Source organism: Catharus ustulatus, chromosome 26 (assembly GCF_009819885.2).
Source record: "Catharus ustulatus isolate bCatUst1 chromosome 26, bCatUst1.pri.v2, whole genome shotgun sequence".
NCBI classification, from domain to species: Eukaryota; Metazoa; Chordata; class Aves; order Passeriformes; family Turdidae; genus Catharus; species Catharus ustulatus.
The window spans coordinates 4,283,565-4,307,470 of record NC_046246.1 but is presented as its reverse complement, the minus strand read 5'-3'; the positions used below and the strand labels follow the sequence as shown (position 1 = coordinate 4,307,470).

At 56.1% G+C, this 23,906-nt stretch overlaps 1 protein-coding gene and 1 long non-coding RNA gene across 2 annotated transcripts; both read right to left on the bottom strand.

Annotated features, from left to right (window-relative positions):
• Positions 1 to 73: 73 nt before the first annotated feature.
• Positions 74 to 22,087, bottom strand: LOC117007485 (interferon alpha-inducible protein 27-like protein 2B). Its single transcript, XM_033080705.2, has 9 exons — positions 22,045 to 22,087; positions 20,300 to 20,518; positions 19,591 to 19,635; positions 19,061 to 19,222; positions 18,727 to 18,846; positions 2,014 to 2,151; positions 1,063 to 1,113; positions 533 to 694; positions 74 to 318 (listed from the first exon to the last, which is right to left on the bottom strand). The coding sequence occupies exons 1-9, from the start codon at positions 22,079 to 22,081 to the stop codon at positions 164 to 166; spliced, it is 1,089 nt and encodes a 362-aa protein (XP_032936596.1). The 5' UTR covers positions 22,082 to 22,087; the 3' UTR covers positions 74 to 163.
• LOC117007510 lies at positions 9,738 to 12,883 on the bottom strand. The gene is made up of 5 exons (XR_004420148.1): positions 12,831 to 12,883; positions 11,671 to 11,726; positions 10,765 to 10,836; positions 10,414 to 10,472; positions 9,738 to 9,976 (listed from the first exon to the last, which is right to left on the bottom strand). It is a non-coding gene; the product is annotated as an uncharacterized LOC117007510 (long non-coding RNA).
• Positions 22,088 to 23,906: the final 1,819 nt, after the last annotated feature.

Sequence of the window (23,906 nt, the reverse complement as noted above, 5' to 3'; positions counted from 1 at the left end):
GAGAATTCAAAGCTTTTGAAAGGAGAGGCAAAGCCCTGAGGGGTCTGTGGGGCTTTGCCAGCACCTGCCATTGTGCATTGCAAAGCCTTGGGGTCAGGCACCTGCTTGGCTTCTCCTGCGTTCCTCGTTTGGAGTTGTCTCCTCCTCATGTTCCTCACCCGAGTTACTTTTTCTTGGGTTTGTCACTTGGATTTTTGTCCTTTTTTTTAGCTTTGTCTCTTCGAGCTTTCTTGGACAGCAAAAAACCGCTTGCTCCACCAACTGTGCTCAGTGCAGATGTCAGCCCAATTTTGGTACCAAGAGAGAAACCTGCAGCTCCTGCAAAGACAGATCGAGGTGTGAAGTCCCAGGAGCATGGAGGCTGCCTGTGCAGTGACCCAGCACTGGACACAGCAAACAACCCAGAGAGTTCAGAGGGATTCAGAGCAGTGAGGGGTTCAAGGGCTGGATTGGCTCTAGAGCAAGCCCAGGATACAATCCAGTGTTCCCTGGCATGGAGATGAAGCCCAGCTGCCCTGCCCTCCCCACTCACCGACCGACTGCAGCACGGCCACGGTGCTGCCGGCAGCCACTCCTCCCCCGTTGGCAATGGCAGCTGCTGACATCATCTTGGCAGCGATGGAGCCAGCGGCGATGCCGGCTCCTGTGAACCCCAGTGCGCTGATGAACAACGGGATGCCAACCAGTGCCACTCCTGCAGGGACAATGGTGTTAGGGTGCTCTCAGTGACCCAAATCTCTCCCTGCCATCAGCACCCAAACCTCCCAAAGCCTCCCCAAAAGCACCCAGGGGCCAGAATGGGGAGCAAGTGCTTGGGGTGCAGGTGTGGGGACACCCCATGGGCAGCAGGAGAGGAGCAGTGTGCAGGGCTGCAGCAGCAGGGACAGGCAGAATTCCAGGCAGTGACCAGTGCTGCCCCTTCCCTCCACCTCACTGCACCCCAATTCTACCCAGTCCTTGTACTTGCAGCCCCAGCCCCAGCCCAGCCCATTCCCCAGGACCACCGGGAGATGGGACCGGGCAGTGAACCCAAGCCCTGCTCATCCAGTGCCAGATCCTCACCTGCTCCCACTGTGGCTCCAATGACAGCTCCAATGACTTTCTTTTTCTTCCCTGAAAAGGAAAATGGCAGGAGGGCAGGAGGAACAGGAGCATGGACAGCAAAGCTCCCCTGAGCAGTGCAGAGCACTCTGTGCCAGGCAGAGCAGGATCCCAGGGCCAGCAGCAGCTGCTCCATCCTCCCCCTGCCTTCATCTGCCTCCAGCCCCTGAAGACCCCTGGGAGGAGGCCCCTGGTGGGGTGAGTGCCACTGCCCCCCAGGGTGGGAGGAAAAGGGAGAAGGGGCTCACCCCAGAGTGCCCACCCACCCTGCCCTGCCCTGCCCTGCCCACCAGCCCGGAACAGCACAGGACACAGGGCACATGTCAGCCCAGTCTGTCACCTGCCACCAGCACAAGATGAATCAGAGCTCATAACAAACTCAGCCACTGCCTTGCTAGCCCCTCCCTCTGCAGGGGGGACAGGGGGCAGGGCTGGAAGCACTGCCCACGGGAATCCCTTCCTGGTGCACAGCAAATCCCAAGGCACTTAGCAGGTACCTGGGCCCTGACTGCACACCCAGCACCTCTGCAGCCCCAGCTGCACTTTTGCTTTCAGGGCCCCTATCACTCCAGCACATCCCCAGCTCTTCAGAGGGTGACCAAGCTGCTGGGGCTTCCCAGTGCCTACCAGGCTGCCTGGCAGAGATCTTGGGATCAGGCATCTGCTTGGCTTCTCTTGGGAACAGAATGAACTAGGTTGGAAAAGATCTTTGAAATCCAGCCTGTGACCTAATACCTTCTCGTCAACCATGGCACTGAGTGCCACGTCCAGTCCTTTTTTAAACAGTCCAGGGACGGTGACTCCACCCCCTCCCTCGCCAGCCGATTCCAGTGCCCAATCAGTCTTTCTGTGAAGAATTTTTTCCTGACATCTGACCTAAATTCCCCTGCATTTTACCTGGACTATTCCTACCCTTGGGACTGCTACCAGGATCATCCTTGGGACTGGCACCAGGAGTTGTCTCATCCCCGGATTCCTCATCTGAAGTTGTCTCCTTCTTGGGCTCATCACCAGGAGTTGGCTTCCTCTTGGGCATCTCGGCAGACTTTCCTGCACCAAGTGACAGTAGGATATATATCAGCCCAATTTTGTCACCAAGAGGGAAACCTGCAAATCCAGGCCAGTGCTGTCTCTCCCTCACAGCAGCATCCTGAGTCTCTCCAGCCCCAGCACTCACAGTCCCCAGCCTGGCAGTGAACCCAAGTGCCAGTCCTTGGGCAACTGCTCCAGGGGCAGCTCCTTCGTGTCCGTGTCTCACGGCTTAGAGGGAAAAAGGCAGGAGGACAGGAGGGAGAAGAGGAAGATGAAAATGAAGAGGAAGAGGACGGGGAAGGTGGAAGATGGAAGGGAGCTGCACTGCCCGTGCTGCCCGCTCTGCTCACCTGCCTGCAGCGTTGCTCACCTGCCTGCAGCGTTGCTCACCTGCCCGCAGTGCCAAACCGGATCCGTCCCGATCCTCCCCCGGGACCGCCCTGTCCCAGGCACGCCCAGGGCAAAGGGCTGAGTGTGAGTGTTTATTCGGGGGGTCAGATACAGCAAGGGGGGCACAGGAGAGAGGGGGGTGGTCCCAGTCAGGGTATTGAGGGGTTCCAGAGTGCGGGGTCACGGCACACAGCTGCGAGGGTCCCGGTGTGTACCGGGGGTCACGGCACACAGCTGCGAGGGTCCCGGTGTGTACCGGGGGTCACGGCACAGCAGCCACACCAGAGCCCTGTTGGGAGCCCTGGTGGCTGTCGCAGCTCAAGCCCTGCCAGCCCCAAGCAACTCACAGCTGCTCGATCATCACCCACACCCCTCCAACCCCAGCCAGAACAGGGAGAGAGTGGAAGACTAAAAGCCAAAAAATTCGTGGGTTGAAATGAGCAGTTTAATAGGGAAAACACAATAAAGGCCCCCAGTGAAACAACACCAAGCTCAAAAGCCCCCAGAGCTTGTGCTGCAAGTCATGCTACCTCAGGATGCTCTGCCAGCACCCCAGGAGCTCCCCAGGGATCCGGCCATGAGGATCCCAGACACGGTTCCCAGGACCCAGGACAGGCCCCAGCCCAGCAGGAGCAGTGGGGCACAGCGTGTGTGGCAGGACCAGCTCCCCTGTCCCAGCCCAAATCAAAGTGAGTGGGTGTCCTGAGCCCGAGGCTGCAGAGCTGCACCCACTGAACCCCTCGGGCTCTGCCGGCCCTGCAGTGCAGGGCGATGCTGCCCTGAGGATTTGCTGGAGCAGTGCTGGGCTCCCAGGGACTGCCAGCACTGTCAGGGTTCAGTGGAGCCAGCCCCTCGCTGTGCAGGGGGACAGGGGGCAAGGCTGGAAACACTGCCTGCTGCAATCCCTTCCTGCAAATCCCCAGGTGCAGGGCAGGTACCTGAACCATGACACACACCAAGGAACAGCACACACCCACACCAGCAACGCCCTTTTTTTAGAGTTTTCAAAGCATCTACTGTTCAAGGCAATGCAAATCTGGTAATGGGGCTGCTGGGGCTCAGCAAGGTCTTTCCGGGTCCTGCAGTAGGCAGACACGAATCAGACTGCTTGGAAGGAAGGAAATGTGCTTCTGTTCACTGGCTGTGGTCATCAGTTCTTCTTCTGGAAAGAATGCTTTCTGCTCTGCTTGTAGAGTTCCTCTATAAAGACAGGAATGTCATGTCCCAAAAGCATTGAGGCTGCCTGCTGATTAGGAGGCAGTGAGGAATTAAAGGGTTAGTTTGGCTTCAGAGAAAGCCCAAGGTACAGCCCCGTGCTCCCTCCTAGCACAGCCCAGCTCCCCTGACCTCTCCACTCACCAACACGGAAACAAACACCGAACACATCCACAATGAAATCTGCCTTGGGACGCTCTTCTGGTGGAGGAGAGGCTACAGATGTCAGCCCAGTTTTGGTACCAAGAGAGAAACCTGCAGCTCTTGCAAAGACAGATTGAGGTGTGATGCCCCAGGAGCATGGAGCCTGCCTGCTGAGTGACCCAGCACTGGACACAGCAAACAACCCAGAGGGTTCAGAGGGATTCAGAGCAGTGAGGAGTCCAAGGGCTGGTTTGGCTCTAGAGCAATCCCAGGATACAATCCAGTGTTCCCTGCCATGGAGATGAAGCCCAGCTGCCCTGCCCTCCCCACTCACCGACCGACTGCAGCACGGCCATTCCCCCGTTGGCAATGGCAGCTGCTGACATCATCTTGGCAGCGATGGAGCCAGCGGCGATGCCGGCTCCTGTGAGCCCCAGTGCGCCTATGCACGCTGGGATGCCAACCAGTGCCACTCCTGCAGGGAGGACAGAGCAGTATTAGGGTGCTTTCTGTGACCCAAATCTCCCCCTGCCACCAGCACCAGAACCGGCCTCCCCAAAAGCACCCAGGGGCCAGAATGGGGAGCAAGTGCTTGGGGTGCAGCTGTGGGGACACCCCATGGGCAGCAGGAGAGGAGCAGTGTGCAGGGCTGCAGACATGGGGACAGGCAGAATTCCAGGCAGTGACCAGTGCTGTCCCTTTCCCTCCACCTCCCTGCACCCCAATTCTCCCCAATCCTGGTTCTTTCAGCCCCAGCCCCAGCCCCAGCCCATTCCCCAGGACCACAAGGGGCTGGGACCGGGCAGTGAACCCAAGCACTGCTCATCCAGTGCCAGATCCTCACCTGCTCCCACTGTGGCTCCAATGACAGCTCCAATGACTTTCTTTTTCTTCCCTGAGAAGGAAAATGGCAGGAGGGCAGGAGGAACAGGAGCATGGACAGCAAAGCTCCCCTGAGCAGTGCAGAGCACTCTGTGCCAGGCAGAGCAGGATCCCAGGGCCAGCAGCAGCTGCTCCATCCTCCCCCTGCCTTCATCTGCCTCCAGCCCCTGAAGACCCCTGGGAAGAGGCCCCTGGTGGGGTGAGTGCCACTGCCCCTCAGGGTGGGAGGAAAAGGGAGAAGGGGCTCACACCAGAGTGCCCACCCACCCTGCCCTGCCCTGCCCTGCCCTGCCCACCAACCCGGAACAGCACAGGACACAGGGCACATGTCAGCCCAGTCTGTCACCTGCCACCAGCACAAGATGAATCAGAGCTCATAACAAACTCAGCCACTGCCTTGCTAGCCCCTCCCTGCGCAGGGGGACAGGGAGCAGGGATGGAAGCACTGCCCACTGGAATCCCTTCGTGGTGCACAGCAAATCCCAAGGCATTCAGCAGGTACCTGGGCCCTGACTGCACACCCAGCACCTCTGCAGCCCCAGCTGCACTTTTGCTTTCAGGGCCCCTATCACTCCAGCACATCCCCAGCTCTTCAGAGGGTGGCCAAGCTGCTGGGGCTTCCCAGTGCCTATCAGGCTGGATGTCTAACCTGGACACTTTCCCCTGCACTTTACCTGGACTTTTCTCATTCTCAGGACTGTCACCAGGATCATCCTTGGGTTTTTCACTAGGATTTGTCTCATCCCTGGGTTCCTCATCTGACATTTTCTCCTTCTTGGGCTCTTCCACAAATTCCTCATTTGTAATTGTTTCCTTATTGGGTTCCAAATCCAGAGTTGGCTTCCTCTTGGACATCTTGGCATCAAGTGATGCCAAGACTATCTTGGACTCTCCTGCAACAAGTGATAGCAGAATAGATGTCAGCTCAATTTTGGCTCTGAGAGAGAAACCTGCAGACCCAGGCCACTCTCTCACAGCAGCAATCCTGAGTCTCTCCAGCCCCAGCACTCGCAGTCCCCACCCTGGCAGTGAACCCAAGTGCCAGTCCTCCTTTACCTGCTGGGGCAAAGTGCTCCAGTGGCAGCTCCTTCACCTCTGTGTCTCACGGCAGGAGGGCAGGAGGGAGGAGAGGAAGATGAAAACGAAGAGGACGGGGAAGGTGGACGAGGGAAGGGAGCGGCGATGCCCATGCTGCCCGCTCTGCCCACCTGTCCGCAGCGCTGCTCACCTGCCCGCAGTGCCCACTGGCCTGGAACGGTCCCGATGCTCGCCCCGGGAGCGCCCTGGGACCGCTCTGTCCCAGCCACGCGGGGAAGGAGGCAAAGGGCTGAGCGTGAGTCTTTATTGGGGGGTCAAATACAGCAACAGGGGCACGGGAGTGAGAGGAGTGGGGTCCCAGCCAGGGTACTGAGGGGTTCCAGAGTGCGGGGTCACGGCACACAGCTGCGAGGGTCCCGGTGTGTACCGGGGGTCACGGCACAGCAGCCACACCAGAGCCCTGTTGGGAGCCCTGGTGGCTGTGGCAGCTCAAGCCCTGCCAGCCCCAAGCAACTCGCAGCCGCTCGATCATCACCCACACCCCTCCACCCCCAGTTGGGATCAGGGGAAGAGTGAAAGAGTAAAAGCCAGAAAACTCGTGGGTTTAAAGAAACAGTTTAATAGGGAAACTAAAGCCGTGCACACACGTTTGCAACCAAGCCATGCAATGCCTGGATGGGAGCCAGTGGCCATGGTGAAGCAGAGGTGGTGCAGGGGCTGTGGGGAGCACCTCCTGCTCAGCCCCATTCCCATGCTTGGCCTCTGCCCAGTGCAGCCCAGGTGGAGGCACTGCTCATACGGCTTCTGTGCCCACAGCCATCCCAGAGCTGATATCCTTGTGTTTGGATCCATGGCCAATGTGTGCCTTGGACCCAGAGCCCCTCAGTGGCTGCAGGGTGCTCAGGCTGGTGTTTTAGGGGATGGCTGCCTCTTGTGGGTGATGGGATGATCCAGGATGCAGCCAAGGCTCAGGGGTTTAGGCTGTGGGGGCACCTGAAAAGCTTCAGTCCAGTAAGAGTCTCCTGAGACTGTGCCAGGGTCTGTACCTGCAGTGAGCTGTGCTCCCTGAGCACATCCAACCCCTCTCTGCTTCCCCTTTCTGTCTCTCACCAGTGCTGCCAGTGGACACAGGAGTTCTTGCCACAGGTCAGACACCTGCCTGCACAGCCCCTGATACCCTCGTCATTGACCCCTACCCCAGCAGGTCCTGGTTCTTCCCAGCACATTGGGAATTTATCCCTTCAGTAGATTTAGGTTGGATTCAGACCAGTGAGGGGTTCAAGGCTCTACAGAAGCCTGTGATTTGGCTCTACAGGAAGCCCAGGATATATCCCCGTGTACCCTCCCAGCACAACCCACCTCTCCTGCACTCCCCACTCACCAATTCGAAAACTGAAGGCAAAATACTTGGTATTCATAGAGAAGTTGATGGCCTCACCCTTTACCAGTGCTGCAGGGAGGACAAAGCAGTGTTAGGGTGCTCTCTGTGACCCACATCCCCCCCTGCTACCAGCACCAGAACCAGGCTCCCCAAAAGCACCCAGGGAGCAGAGCAGGGAGCGAGGGCTGGGGGTGCAGGTGTGGGGACACCCCATGGGCAGCAGGAGAGGAGCAGTGTGCAGGGCTGCAGACATGGGGACAGGGACAGGCAGAATTCCAGGCAGTGACCAGTGCTGCCCCTTCCCTCCCAGCAGTTCCACCAGTGAAGCCCAGAACAGCTCATCCCGTGTCAAAATCTCACCTACAACTGCAGGTCTAATGATGATTCCAAGGAGGAATGCAATGGCAACTAGAAACCAATCTAAGAAGGAAAATGACATAAGGAGTGTGGACACTAAAGCTCCTCCTGGCAGGAGCCCAGTGCCCTGTGCCAGGGGCCCGGGGGCAGCAGCAGCTCTCCCAGCCCCACCCTCCTTCAGCCCTGCAGACACCCAGCAGGAGAGGGGAGAAGGGGAACCCCAGGGTCCCCGTGCCCCCCAACCTGCCCCACTGCAGGTTGTGTGCCCCTCAACCCCCTGAACCACCCAACTTACCCATGGTGGGCTGGGTGTGAGCAAGAGCTGAGATGAGTCTGCTCTAGGCCTGGTCCCTTGGGAAGCAAGAACAAGGCAGGCAGGTGGGGTCAGCGGGGCTTTGCTGCCCTGCATGATCACCCCCAGCCACCCCTGTCCCAGCCAGGAAACCCCACGAATGCAGGGACCCCTCAGACCCCACCCAGGCTCCTGCCTGGCCCTGGGCTACCTGGCTGCTCCGCTGGTGTGCGTACAAAGGAGGACAGGACTCAGACCCACAGGGATATTGAGACGTACTGAGAGAAAGGAGCTGGTTTTCAACACCCAGTATTTCCTTATGTAGGATTTTTTTCACTAAGTGACCTATCACACATTGCCACGTCAGGAGCACTTTCTTTACAGGATGATAACATGTTGTTCAGGGGTCTGGCAGATTCCAGCAGACTTCTCTCCCTAGGGCGTCCCCAAGTGACATTTCTTCCCAAGGTCCAGGGAGATAAGCTTCTGTGTGCTGCCATGGCGTTCTGCAGGTGCATCCCACAGCCTGTAACTCAATTCTATCTTATCTCAATCTCTACACCGGTGCAGCAAGGTGAGCAACACCCTGTTATTGTTCCTCCCTTTAGAGAGAGGCTGCTGTCCCCAAACACCCCCCATGGAACCCAGCACCCCCCACCATGAACCTGTCCTGTGAGTACTGTGCTCTGAGGGTCAAAGTGCTGCAGGAAAGATCCCAACAGGGAATATCAGGACAGGTAATTTACGAGTAATTGCTTAATAACTGAGGTTTACTTTCATTCTCATCAACCCTTGATGTTGCTGTCTGTGCTGGAGCAGGGCTGGGGCTCCCCCATCTCCAGGACATTGAACCCTGGGGCTGTCCCTGTGGGAAGCTTGTTGCTCTTCCACTATGGGGAACACAAGAAATTCTTTTAAAAATAGATAATCTGGAAGGAAATTGAGTCAACCAAAATAACAGTGTATCTGAAAACCGTTTATTGACAACAAAAAAAATGAAGAAAAAAAGAAGTTATCCTACAAAAAAGTGCTAGAAAAGACAGAGAAGGAGAAAGGAAAATGGAAAAGGAATGGGGGGAGAGATAGGATTGGGGTGAGCTGGGTCAGACACAGGTGGCTCAGGCAGGAGCACAGGGATGATGCACCGGACTGGCAGGCAGGAACACAGGGAGGTGGGACAGACATGAGGGTGAGTATGAGCCTGCGAGGGCAGAAGAGCCAAAAGACAGTCTGGAGCAAGGGCAAAAAGAACAAAAAGCAGGTTTGGGCCAGGGCAATGAAGCACAGAAGCCTGGCAGGCTGGAGTCGAAGCTGAACAGCAAGAATCACAGGCCTCCAGACTCAAAAAATCCCCAGAGTCAACAAGGCCCAAAAACAAAAGCACAAAGAATTCTCCTAGTCAAAGAGCCCCAAACTCAAAAGGCCCCAGAGCTTGTGCTGCAAGCCCTGCTAGCTCAGGATGTTCTGCCAGCACCCCAGGAGCTCCCCAGGGATCCGGCCATGAGGATCCCAGACACGGCTCCCAGGACCCAGGACAGGCCCCAGCCCAGCAGGAGCAGTGGGGCACAGCGTGTGTGGCAGGACCAGCTCCCCTGTCCCAGCCCAAATCAAAGTGAGTGGGTGTCCTGAGCCCGAGGCTGCAGAGCTGCACCCACTGAACCCCTCGGGCTCTGCCGGCCCTGCAGTGCAGGGCGATGCTGCCCTGAGGATTTGCTGGAGCAGTGCTGGGCTCCCAGGGACTGCCAGCACTGTCAGGGTTCAGTGGAGCCAGCCCCTCGCTGTGCAGGGGGACAGGGGGCAAGGCTGGAAACACTGCCTGCTGCAATCCCTTCCTGCAAATCCCCAGGTGCAGGGCAGGTACTTGAACCACGACACACACCAAGGAACACCACACACCAATACCACCATAGCGCTTTTATTAAAGATTTAAAATAATTTAGTGCTCAAAGCAATCTAAATATCTTAATTGTGCAGCTGAGGGTCAGAAGGCGATTTTCAATTCCCACAGTGGGAAGACACAAGCCAGGTTGCTTGGAAGGAAGGAAATGTGTTTTTCTTCACAGGGAGTAGTCATCGTTTCCTCGAAAGAACAGCATGTGAAAGGCTAATGCTTGCAGAACAGAGTCAGGCCATTTGTTTTCCCCCTATTAAGACAAAAGTGTCATGCCCCAGAATCATCAACGACAAGCACCAGGCAGGGACAGCCAGCAATGTCTCTCCACCAAGAGTCTCTTCAGTCTATGCTAGAGGCTTAGCCTTCAGAAAGATCTGCTCCCTGAGCACATCCAAGTTCAGCACGTTCTGCTCCCCCTTTCTGTCTCTGGCCAGTGCAGCCAGTGGACACAGGAGTTCTTGCTAAAGAGCAGACACCTGCTTGCACAGCCCCTGACGCCATCAGCCTTGACCTCGACCCCACCAGTTCTTATCCCTTCCCACCACATTGGGATTGATCTCTTTCCCACCTTTTGCGCACATTCAGACCAGGGAGGAATTAAAGGGCTGCTTTGGCATCAGAGTAAGCCCAGGGTACAGCCCCGTGTTCCCACACAGCACAGCCAGCCCCCCTGCCCTCCTCACTCACCAGACTCAAAAAAGAAGGAAATATATCCCCAGAGAGATCACTTGAATCCGTTACCACCGCTGCAAGGAGGACAGAGCAGTGTTAGGGTGATCTCTGTGACCCACATCCCCCCCTGCCACCAGCACCAGAAACGGCCTCCCCAAAAGCACCCAGGGACCAGAGCGGGGAGCGAGGGCTGGGGGTGCAGGTGTGGGGACACCCCATGGGCAGCAGGAGAGGAGCAGTGTGCAGGGCTGCAGCAGGGGCAGGCAGAATTTCAGGCAGTGACCAATGTTGCCCCTTCCCTCTCAGCAACTTTCCAAGTGAACTCAAAAATGCTCAGATACTGCTTATCCCATGCCAGAATCTCACCTAAAACTGTCAGTAAAATGAGGAATACCACAACGAGGAAAGCAGTGGCTAAAACAATGGCTGTACTTGCACCTAAGAAGGAAAAAGACAGAAGAGCAGGAGTGTGGGCACTAGAGCTCCTCCTGGCAGGAGCCCAGTGCCCTGTGCCAGGCAGGGCAGGGGCCTGGGGGCAGCAGCAGCTCTCCCAGCCCCACCCTCCTTCAGCCCTGCAGACACCCAGCAGGAGAGGGGAGAAGGGACGAATCCCTTCTGCTGCACTGAGTCATGTTGCACCAACTCATTCCCCTGCCACCCTGCACGCTCCAGGGACTGCACACCCAAATCCCTCTGTGCATTTGTAGAGCAGTGGTTGAAGATTGCTGCAGCGCAGCTGGTGTAACGGGGCACCCAACTCCCACAGCTTCCTGTGCCTCCCCAGCTCGTTTGCAGTGACACAGCACCAAGAGACATGGTCAGACATGCCACTGCTCCCTGTAAAGAGCCCTCGAGTGCCCAACACAGCCTTATGTCACTGGCCCAACACCCACAGGCAGCAGAGTCGCTGCTCAGTGCGCTCCTGAGTCACCAACCATTGCCGTGAGTCACCACTGTGGCTGCCACCACAGTCCAGCTCGGCAAGCTGGAACCAAAGCAAAACCACAAGACACAGGCCTCAGACTCAAAAACCCCCAGAGTCACCAAGTGCCAAAAGAAAAAGCACAAAGATACCCCCCAGCCAAATATCCCCAAGTTCAAAAGGCCCTACAGATTGTGGTGCAAGCCCCCGGCTGCTCTACCAGCACCCCAGGAGCTCCCCAGGGATCCGGCCAGGAGGATCTAGACACGGCTCCCAGGACCCAGGACAAGGCCCCCCCCGCTCAATCTGTCCCGTTCTGTGCCCCCAACCCCCTGAGCCACCCAACTTACCCATGATGAGCTGGACAGGAGCGAGAGCTGAGATCAGTCTACTCTAGGCCTGGTGCCTTGGGAAGCAAGAATAAGGCATTTTTCCATGCAGGGTGGGGTGAGCAGGGTTTTGCTGCCCTGCACGATCGCCCCCAGCCAGCCCTCTCCCACCCAGCAGACCCCAGTCTCCTGCCCTCACAAAAAACATCCCTCAGTCCCGGCCCAGGCTCCTGCCTGGCCCAGGACTCAGGAGCTAATCCAACTGGAACAGCGAAGAGAGCAGCCCCCCGTTATTGTCTCCCCTCAGAGAACGGTTGATTTCCCCAAAAATTCACTGAGGGACCGCAACGCTGAACACCACCAACCTCGGCTCGTATGTCTGCGCTTTGAGGGCCCAAGGAGGGGCCGGATATATACGCTCAGGGATGGGGTGTGGTCAGATGACGCTCCAGAAGTTTCTGGAACCGCTCACTGAGTTTGACTTTCTCATTAACTCTTGATGTTCTGTCTCTGCTAGAGCAGGGCTGGGGCTCTCTCATCCTCGGGGTCAGACCCTGGCAGTGTCCCCCAGGGAGCCCTTTCACCCCGACCGCCTCACACGGGAGGTGGAGGAGCTGAGAGGGAAGGATGAGCCGGGCTGGGGGCTCCTCAGGCTGTGCCAGGGCTCCTGTGGCTTCAGGGGCATCTCCCGAGCAGGTTTGGGACCAGTGAAATGCCTCGGCTCTAACACACACCCACAGCAGTCTGGAGGGCCGAGCTGCAGCTGCTCCGTCTGCCTCGTCCCCACGGGGCATCCTCAAAACTCAGAAGAGCCAGAAATGCCTCTCCAGTAGGGATGTCCTCAGTCTGTGACAGAGACTTGGCCTTCAGAAAGATCTGCTCCCTGAGCACACCCAGTCCCTTTCTGTTCCCCCTTTCTGTCTCTGGCCAGTGCTGCCAGTGGACACAGGAGTTCTTGCCACAGAGCAGACACCTGCCTGCACAGCCCCTGACGCCATCAGCCTTGACTCCAGCCCCAGCAGGTCCTGGCTCTTCCCACCACATTGGCATTAATCCCTTTCCCCACAGTTCAAGAGCATTCAATAAGGAGTTAAAGGGCTACTTTACCTTCAGGGTAAGACCAGGGTACCACCCTTTGTTCCCTCACAGCACAGCCCATCCCTCCTGCCCTTCCCACTCACCAACACGGAACCGTGCACCCTGGGTATTCACAGAGAAATCCACAGTCTGATTCTTTGTTGATGCTGCAGGGAGGACAGAACAGCATTTGGGTGCTCTCTGTGACCAGCATTTCCAGCCACCAGCACCAGAACTGGCTTCCACAAAAGCACCCAGGGACCAGAGCAGGGAGCGAGGGCTGGGGGTGCAGGTTCTGGGGACACCCCATGGGCAGCAGGAGAGGAGCAGTGTGCAGGGCTGCAGCAGCAGGGGCAGGCAGAATTCCAGGGCCAGTGCTGCCCCTTCCCTCCAAGTAGCAGCACCAGTGAAGCCCAGCACAGCTCATGCCATGCCAAAGTCTCACCTAAATGTGGAACTCCTACAACAAGTACCACGAGGAAAGCAACAGCAACTGGACTAAAGGCTAAGAAGGAAAATGACAGAAGAGCAGGAGTGTGGGCACTAGAGCTCCTCCTGGCAGGAGCCCAGTGCCCTGTGCCAGGCAGGGCAGGGGCCCGGGGGCAGCAGCAGCTCTCCCAGCCCCACCCTCCTTCAGCCCTGCAGACACCCAGCAGGAGAGGGGAGAAGGGGAACCCCAGGGTCCCCATGCCCACCTTCCCCCCCCAACAAATCTGTCCCACAGCAGGTTTTGTGCCCCTCAACCCCCCAAGCCATCCAACACACTCATGGTGGGCTATGTGGGAGCGTGAGCTGCCATGAGTCTGCTCTAGGCCTGGTCCCTTGGGAAGCAAGAACAAGGCAGGCACGTGGGGTCAGTACAGCTTTGCTGCCCTGCATGATCACCCCCAGCCATCCCTCTCCCACCCAGCAGACCCCAGTCCCCTACCTTCACAAGAAATATCCCTCAGTCCCGGCCCAGGCTCCTGCCCGGCCCAGGGCTCAGTGGCTGCTCCACCAATGGAGTGAGGTGAGCAGGTCCCCGTTATTGTCCCCCATCATAGGAAGACTGCTGTCCCCAAACACCCACAAAGGGACCACAGCACCCCAATCCACCAACTGTCCTGCGTGTGCTGTTCTCTGTGAGGAAAAGGATGGGCCGGAAAGATTGAGCACTAGGTTATGTAAGGTGATTTTTGAGAAGTTCTGGAACCACTCCCTGTGTTTCACTTCCTCATTAACTCTTGATGCTCTGTCTCTGCTAGAGCGGGGCAGGGGCGCTCCCATCCTCGGGGTCAGACCCTGGCAGTGTCCCCCAGGGAGCCCTTTCACCCCGACCGCCTCACACGGGAGGTGCAGGAGCTGAGGGGGAAGGACGAGCCGGGCTGGGGGCTCCTCAGGCTGTGCCAGGGCTCCTCTGGCTTCACGGGGCCTTTCCCCACTGGTGAAACTCCTCGAGGGCCCCGGGCAGTCTGGATATCAGAGCTGCAGCTACTCTGCCTGCCTCAAAACCCAGCCAAAGCCCAGCTCTGCACCCCCGTTTCTCCCCTTGCCTGCACCCATTCCTCAGCCCGAGCCCGCTCAGGGCAGCACGGCGGCAGCGGCGAGGGGCAGCGGGTGCTGTAGCTCATGCGCCGCTGCAGCTGGTTGAAGGGGACCAAATCGAGTTGCAAATTGTTCTGGTTCCTTTTTACCACACTCAGGGACACATCGCATTGTCTCTCTGAAGGAGCCTTCTGGATGCTGCCTGGTCATGGGGGCCTTCGGCGTGGGGGTCCCAGCCCAAAAATACATACTTCTTAACATTCCATAACGCCAGCCGGCTCCATATGGGCATGTGAAGAAGTATGTAGGGTTGGGAGGGAGAGGCGGGCGCCCCGGGGCTGGGGGCACAGGGGCTGTTCCTCTCCTGGTTGTGTCCTCCAGCTGCAGTGAGATCCTGGAGGAGCCAGATGCCGTGGTAAAACCCGAGACAGGCCAGGGGCTATGGGGAACGCCTATGGCCAAGTGCTTGTAGAGAAAGGCAGAGCTGTGGCCAAGCCACATATGCCTTGGGCCTAGAGCCCCTCGGTGACTGGAGGGTGCTCAGACTGGTGTTTTGGGGGATTATGACTGTACTTTGTTGGTGCTGGGATGATCAGGGATGCAGCCAAGGCTCAATGGTTTGAGCTGCGGGAGCACCTGGGGAGCTGCAGCTGTGAGGAGATGGGGGCACAGCCAAGGGCTGCATCCTGTGAGCCCACACAGACCAGCACGGATGGATGGCACAGGTGGGTGCCTGTGCTTGGAGCCACTTCCACAGGGGAAATCCCCCTGGCCCTGCCTCTTGGCTTGGCAGGGGTCCCCCTTCTGCTGCTGCTGCTGCTGCACTGGGTCAGGATGCACCAACTCACTCCCCTGCCACCCTGCATGCCCAAGGGGACCCCACACTCCATCGGGGTCTCTCCATGGTATTTTTGCGTTCCCCGGTTTAGCGTAATAAGTACTTAGTTTTCTCAGTGATTAGTAAGGATTAGCTCCAGAGCCTTTGTTCCAGCAAAGTCCAATCTTGTCACTTCACTTACAGTTGTTTCTTTTTTCGAGACTCTAGTACCTGGCAGGGGGTTCTGGGTACCAGATCTTACTTTTGTTATTTGAATTTACTGCTAGGGTGGATATACATGGGGTGTTCTCCACCGCCTCTGTATACTTCCCTCCCTCTCGACTGATACAAATTGTTTCGATTATTCATTTTTCCAAAATCCAGCCTTCAGGTCTTTGGAGTGTTTTTGAGATATGTATACTATCCCCTCTCAAGAGCTGCTCTGGAGTTAAACTCTCACTTCTTTAGGGCTATTTTTTTGCTGATTTAAGTTCTCCACAGATCCAGCAATTGGACAATCCTAATTCCGTTGCAATTTCTTGCATGAGGTCTATAAACAAGTTCTTGTCTGAGCCTGGTAATCTCTAATAGTTATATTGTTTTTCTAATTGATCATACTGCCCACTTAAGGTCTTTAATCTTTCTTGTTCCAGTCTTTTTTTTATTCTCATTTCTGATTTTTGTTTTTTTATATCTAAGGTCACCTATTTTATTTTGCTTTCAGGATTTATGCTTTCCCTGTTTCTTGAAAAACAGAAAGTCTTATTGAATTGTGTACAGTTTCGGTCATCATTTTCCTCAAGGAGGTCAATGAAGATGGGTTCACTGTTAGTGATTATCCTATTTTTATACCTGAAATTCTTGCTCACCCAGTACGTCTTGCCTCCCATGATACACATTTTTAATAGAGTATGGTCATAGCACAACTGATTTACTTGGAAGTAAGCCACAAACACTGACTTTTTCTTTCCCCTTACTCATACTGTACGGTTACATTGATCACATGTGGGAATGGGTGCTTGGTTTACATTTCTGTTCTGGATGTTGTAAGCAACTGTCTCTGACTGCCCGTTTCCATATCTTACCTTGATGTTATAACATGCTATTTTCCCATCTAATTCACCCCTTGCATATCGAGTGCCGTTAAAGGTACAATACCTGTCTTTTCCCCGGCTGCAGCAATTGGCTGGGGCAGGGTGTGCCGGGGTGTTAATCCGTTAATCCCCGCACTCATCACTGAGGCTTTGATCCACAGGGCTTGTGGAACTTCCTGGGTATGACTTAATCGGTTGGTTGGTGGCTAGGCTCAGGTTTACGAGGATTTCCCACAGGTATACTTCTCTGCCTTTGCCTACCCCCACTGGGTTGTCATCAGCAGTGAGGTGAGCCATCTTCTTGGCACCACAAGTATTCACAGGGGACCAACGCCCAGACCGAGCTGCAGACTGTCTCTTAAAGGCACCCACCTGGATAATTTGACCGTGTCTGCCCCGCTGGGTACTTTATTCGACCTTCAACACTTGACTGCTAAAATTTGAGCCCCGCCCTCCAGTTATCCACTAACCCCGTGCCGGTGCAAGAATAACCACACTGGAGAGTTTAATTCAATGAGATTCAAATTAGTGGCAAGTACGAGGAGTTCGTCAGTCAGAGACAGTTCTTCTTCGAGACACTTAGTACACAGAGCCTTAGGTCTCGCTCCTTTAATACAATGTGTGACCCAAACCTTGCAACAAATTTCGCACCTGAAATAGACAAACGGAAAACATGCCCACCTGGGTATTATACACCTTATTTGATCTCTATTCATTTACTTGACCGGTGCAACTTTATCTTGAGATCTCCTGGGGAGGAGGCAACTTTCCACTCGGGTGTCTCTTCCTTTGTCTCAATCTTTTTCACCCGAGAAGCGTGTGTCCAGCCCTTTTCTGCTGTCCGGACTGCTGTGTCTGTGGTCAAAAGGACAAGAAAAGGACCTTCCCAGTGAGGAGAGAGGGAGACCTCTTTCCAGGTTTTTATAAGAATTTGGTCTCTCGGTTGGATTTTGGGTATGGTGAACTCAAAAGGAGCATTTTGTGTTATAATTTCCTGTTTCCACAATTCTTGCAAATTTTTATTTATTGCTATTAGATAGGGTTGTATTTGTCTATCCTCTATCCTAGGATGTCCCACTGGCATTCTGTGGTCATAAGGCATTCCATATAACATATAAAAGGGAGACAACCTTGTTTCAGAGTTCGGTATAGTTTTGATATTTAATAATGTTAATGGGAAGCATTTTGGCCAGGATATTTTTGTGTCTACAATTAATTTTGATAATTGTGCTTTTAATGTCTGATTCATTCTCTCGACTTGTCCTGAACTCTGGGGATGCCATGGGGTATGATATTTTCACCAAATTCCCAAAGCTCCAGACAATTGTTTAATAATTTTTGAGGTGAAATGCATTCCATGATCTGAGTTTATAAAATAGATTATTCTGTATTGAGGAATAATTTCTTCCAGAAGAAATTTTGATACAGTCTGCGCTGTAGCCCTAGAGCTGGGGAAAGCCTCTATCTAATGAGTTAATTTGTCCACTAGTATTAGCAGTAAGGGGGCACCCAAAAGCCACAGCTCCATTTGCCTTCCCCAACTCGTTTGCAGTGACACAGCACCAAGAGATATGGTCAGACATGCCACTGCTCCCTGCAAAGAGCCCCCGAGTGCCCAACGCAGCCTCATGTCACTGGCCCAACACCCACAGGCAGCAGAGTCACTGCTCAGTGCCCCCTGAGACACCAACCATTGCCATGAGCCACCACTGTGGCTGCCACCACAGCCCTGCTAGCCCAGGATGCTCTGCCAGCACCCCAGGAGCTCCCCAGGGATCCGGCCATGAGGATCCCAGACACGGCTCCCAGGACCCAGGAGAGGCCCCAGCCCAGCAGGAGCAGTGGGGCACAGCGTGTCTGGCAGGACCAGCTCCCCTGTCCCAGCCCAAATCAAAGTGAGTGGGTGTCCTGAGCCCGAGGCTGCAGAGCTGAACCCACTGAACCCCTCGGGCTCTGCCGGCCCTGCAGTGCAGGGCGATGCTGCCCTGAGGATTTGCTGGAGCAGTGCTGGGCTCCCAGGGACTGCCAGCACTGTCAGGGTTCAGTGGAGCCAGCCCCTCGCTGTGCAGGGGGACAGGGGGCAAGGCTGGAAACACTGCCTGCTGCAATCCCTTCCTGCAAATGCCCAGGTGCAGGGCAGGTACCTGAGCCGTGACACACACCAAACACCACCACACACCCACACCAGCAACGCCCTTTTTTTAGAGTTTTCAAAGCATCTACTGTTCAAAGCAATGCAAATCTGGTAATGGGGCCGCTGGGGCTCAGCAAGGTCTTTCCAGGTCCTGCAGTGGGAAGACACGAATCAGGCTGCTTGGAAGGCAGGAAATGTGCTTCTGTTCACTGGCAGTGGTCATCAGTTCTTCTTCTGGAAAGAATGCTTTCTGCTCTGCTTGTAGAGTTCCTCTATAAAGACAGGAATGTCATGTCCCAAAAGCATTGAGGCTGCCTGCTGATTAGGAGGCAGTGAGGAATTAAAGGGTTAGTTTGGCTTCAGAGAAAGCCCAAGGTACAGCCCCGTGCTCCCTCCTAGCACAGCCCAGCTCCCCTGACCTCCCCACTCACCAACACGGAAACAAACACCGAACATATCCACAATGAAATCTGCCTTGGGACGCTCTTCTGGTGGAGGAGAGGCTACAGATGTCAGCCCTGTTTTGGTAGCAAGAGGGAAACCTGCAGCTCCTGCAAAGACAGATCGAGGTGTGAAGTCCCAGGAGCATGGAGGCTGCCTGTGCAGTGACCCAGCACTGGACACAGCAAACAACCCAGAGAGTTCAGAGGGATTCAGAGCAGTGAGGAGTCCAAGGGCTGGTTTGGCTCTAGAGCAAGCCCAGGATACAATCCTGTGTTCCCTGCTATGGAGATGAAGCCCAGCTGCCCTGCCCTCCCCACTCACCGACCGACTGCAGCACGGCCACGGTGCTGCCGGCAGCCACTCCTCCCCCGTTGGCAATGGCAGCTGCTGACATCATCTTGGCAGCGATGGAGCCAGCGGCGATGCCGGCTCCTGTGAACCCCAGTGCGCCTATGCACGCTGGGATGCCAACCAGTGCCACTCCTTCAGGGAGGACAGAGCAGTATTAGGGTGCTTTCTGTGACCCAAATCTCCCCCTGCCACCAGCACCAGAACCGGCCTCCCCAAAAGCACCCAGGGAGCAGAGCAGGGAGCGAGGGCTGGGGGTGCAGCTGTGGGGACACCCCATGGGCAGCAGGAGAGGAGCAGTGTGCAGGCCTGCAGACATGGGGACAGGCAGAATTCCAGGCAGTGGCCAGTGCTGTCCCTTTCCCTCCACCTCCCTGCACCCCAATTCTCCCCAATCCTGGTTCTTTCAGCCCCAGCCCCAGCCCAGCCCATTCCCCAGGACCACTGGGAACTGGGACCGGGCAGTGAACCCAAGCACTGCTCATCCAGTGCCAGATCCTCACCTGCTCCCACTGTGGCTCCAATGACAGTTTTAATGGCTCTGTTCCCTGAAAAGGAAAATGGCAGGAGGAACAGGAGCATGGACAGCAAAGCTCCCCTGAGCAGTGCAGAGCACTCTGTGCCAGGCAGAGCAGGATGCCAGGGCCAGCAGCAGCTGCTCCATCCTCCCCCTGCCTTCATCTGCCTCCAGCCCCTGAAGACCCCTGGAAGGAGGCCCCTGGTGGGGTGAGTGCCACTGCCCTCCAGGGTGGGAGGAAAAGGGAGAAGGGGCTCACCCCAGAGTGCCCACCCACCCTGCCCTGCCCTGCCCTGCCCTGCCCTGCCCTGCCCACCAGCCCGGAACAGCACAGGGCACAGGGCACATGTCAGCCCAGTCTGTCACCTGCCACCAGCACAAGATGAATCAGAGCTCATAACAAACTCAGCCACTGCCTTGCTAGCCCCTCCTTGTGCAGGGGGGACAGGGAGCAGGGCTGTAAGCACTGCCCACTGGAATCCCTTCGTGGAGCACAGCAAATCCCAAGGCACTTAGCAGGTACCTGGGCCCTGACTGCACACCCAGCACCTCTGCAGCCCCAGCTGCACTTTTGCTTTCAGGGCCCCTATCACTCCAGCACATCCCCAGCTCTTCAGAGGGTGGCCAAGCTGCTGGGGCTTCCCAGTGCCTGCCAGGCTGGATGTCTAACCTGGACACTTTCTCCTGCACTTTACCTGGACTTTTCTCATTCTCAGGACTGTCACCAGGATCATCCTTGGGTTTTTCACTAGGATTTGTCTCATCCCTGGGTTCCTCATCTGACGTTTTCTCCTTCTTGGGCTCTTCCACAAATTCCTCATTTGTAATTGTCTCCTTATTGGGTTCCAAATCCAGAGTTGGCTTCCTCTTGGACATCTTGGCATCAAGTGATGCCAAGACTATCTTGGACTCTCCTGCAACAAGTGATAGTAGAATAGATGTCAGCTCAATTTTGGCTCCGAGAGAGAAACCTGCAGACCCAGGCCACTCTCTCACAGCAGCATCCTGAGTCTCTCCAGCCCCAGCACTCGCAGTCCCCACCCTGGCAGTGAACCCAAGTGCCAGTCCTCCTTTACCTGCTGGGGCAAAGTGCTCCAGTGGCAGCTCCTTCACCTCTGTGTCTCACGGCAGGAGGGCAGGAGGAAGGAGAGGAAGATGAAAAGGAAGAAGATGGGGAAGGTGGACGAGGGAAGGGAGCAGCGATGCCCATGCTGCCCGCTCTGCCCACCTGTCCGCAGCGCTGCTCACCTGCCCGCAGTGCCCACTGGCCTGGAACGGTCCCGATGCTCGCCCCGGGAGCGCCCTGGGACCGCTCTGTCCCAGCCAGGCCTGGGAACGAGGCAGAGGGCTGAGCGTGTCTTTACTCGGGGGGTCAAATACAGCAACAGGGGCACGGGAGTGAGAGGGGTGGGGTCCCAGCCAGGGTACTGAGGGCTTCCAGAGTGCGGGGTCACGGCACACAGCTGCGAGGGTCCCGGTGTGTACCGGGGGTCACGGCACGGCAGCCACACCAGAGCCCTGTTGGGAGCCCTGGTGGCTGTGGCAGCTCAAGCCCTGCCAGCCCCAAGCACCTCGCAGCCGCTCGATCATCACCCACACCCCTCCACCCCCAGTCGGGATCAGGGAGAAAGTGGAAGAGTAAAAGCCAGAAAACTCGTGGGTTTAAAGAAACAGTTTAATAGGGAAACTAAAAGCCGTGCACACAAGTTTGCAACCAAGCCATGCAATGCCTGGATGGGAGCCAGTGGCCATGGTGAAGCAGAGGTGGTGCAGGGGCTGTGGGGAGCACCTCCTGCCCAGCCCCATTCCCATCCTTGGCCTCTGCCCAGTGCAGCCCAGGTGCAGGCACTGCTCATACGGCTTCTGTGCCCACAGCCACCCCGGAGCTGAGATCCTTGTGTTTGGAGCCATGGCCAATGTGTGCCTTGGACCCAGAGCCCCTCAGCGGCAGGAGGGTGCTCAGGCTGGTGTTTTAGGGGATGGCTGCCTCTTGTGGGTGATGGGATGATCCAGGGTGCAGCCCAGGCTCAGGGGTTTAGGCTGTGGGGGCACCTGAAAAGCTTCAGTCCAGTAAGAGTCTCCCCAGACTGTGCCAGGGTCTGTACCTGCAGTGAGCTGTGCTCCCTGAGCACATCCAACCACTTTCTGCTCTTCCTTTCTGCCTCTGGCCACTGCTGCCAGTGGACACAGGAGTTCTTGCTATAGGTCAGACACCTGCCTGCACAGCCCCTGATGCCCTCAGCCTTGATCCCTACCCCAGCAGGTCCTGCCTCTTCGAACCACATTGGGGATTTATCCCTTCAGTAGATTTAGGTTGGATTCAGACCAGTGAGGGGTTCAAGGCTCTAGAGAAGCCTGTGATTTGGCTCTACAGGAAGCCCAGGATATATCCCCGTGTACCCTCCCAGCACAACCCACCTCTCCTGCACTCCACACTCACCAATTCGAAAACTGAAGGCAAAATACTTGGTATTCATAGAGAAGTTGATGGCCTCACCCTTTACCAGTGCTGCAGGGAGGACAAAGCAGTGTTAGGGTGCTCTCTGTGACCCACATCTCCCCCTGCCACCAGCACCAGAGCCAGCCTCCCCAAAAGCACCCAGGGAGCAGAGCAGGGAGCGAGGGCTGGGGGTGCAGGTGTGGGGACACCCCATGGGCAGCAAGAGAGGAGCAGTGTGCAGGGCTGCAGCAGCAGGGGCAGGCAGAATTCCAGGCAGTGACCAGTGCTGCCCCTTCCCTCCCAGCAGTTCCACCAGTGAAGCCTAGAAAAGCTCATCCCGTGTCAAAATCTCACCTACAACTGCAGGTCTAATGATGATTCCAAGGAGGAATGCAACGCCAACTAGAAACCAATCTAAGAAGGAAAACGACATAAGGAGTGTGGGCACTGAATCTCCTCCTGGCAGGAGCCCAGTGCCCTGTGCCAGGCAGGGCAGGGGCCCGGGGGCAGCAGCAGCTCTCCCAGCCCCACCCTCCTTCAGCCCTGCAGACACCCAGCAGGAGAGGGGAGAAGGGGGAACCCCAGGGTCCCCGTGCCCACCCCAACCTGCCCCACTGCAGGTTCTGTACCCTCAACCCCCTGAACCACCCAACTTACCCATGGTGGGCTGGTGTGAGCAAGAGCTGAGATGAGTCTGCTCTAGGCCTGGTCCCTTGGGAAGCAAGAACAAGGCAGGCAGGTGGGGTCAGTGGGGCTTTGCTGCCCTGCATAATCACCCCCAGCCACCCCTGTCCCACCCAGGAAACCCCACGAATGCAGGGACCCCTCAGACCCCACCCAGGCTCCTGCCTGGCCCAGGGCTACCTGGCTGCTCCGCTGGTGTGCATACAAAGGAGGACAGGACTCAGACCCACAGGGATATTGAGACGTACTGAGAGAAAGGAGCTGGTTTTACACACTTCTTCAACACCCAGTATTTCCTTATGTAGGATTTTTTTTACTAAGTGACCTATCACACATTGCCACGTCAGGAGCACTTTCTTTACAGGATGATAACATGTTGTTCAGGGACCTGGCAGATTCAAGCGGACTTCTCTCCCTAGAGCGTCTCCAAGCGGCATTTCCTCCCAAGGTCAGGGCAGATAAGCTTCTGTGTGCTGCCATGGCGTTCTGCAGGTGCATCCCACAGCCTGTAACTCAGTTCTGTCTTATCTCACTCTCTACACCAGTGCAGCAAGGTGAGCAGCACCCCGTTATTGTTCCTCCCTTTAGAGAGAGGCTGCTGTCCCCAAACACCCCCCATGGAACCCAGCACCCCCCACCATGAACCTGTCCTGTGAGTACTGTGCTCTGAGGGTCAAAGTGCTGCAGGAAAGATCCCAACAGGGAATATCAGGACAAATAATTTACGAGTAATTGCTTAATAACTGAGGTTTACTTTCATTCTCATCAACCCTTGATGTTGCTGTCTGTGCTGGAGCAGGGCTGGGGCTCCCCCATCTCCAGGACATTGAACCCTGGGGCTGTCCCTGTGGGAAGCTTGTTGCTCTTCCACTATGGGGAACACAAGAAATTCTTTTAAAAATAGATAATCTGGAAGGAAATTGAGTCAACCAAAATAACAGTGTATCTGAAAACCGTTTATTGACAACAAAAAAAATGAAGAAAAAAAGAAGTTATCCTACAAAAAAGTGCTAGAAAAGACAGAGAAGGAGAAAGGAAAATGGAAAAGGAATGGGGGGAGAGATAGGATTGGGGTGAGCTGGGTCAGACACAGGTGGCTCAGGCAGGAGCACAGGGATGATGCACCAGACTGGCAGGCAGGAACACAGGGAGGTGAGACAGACATGAGGGTGAGTATG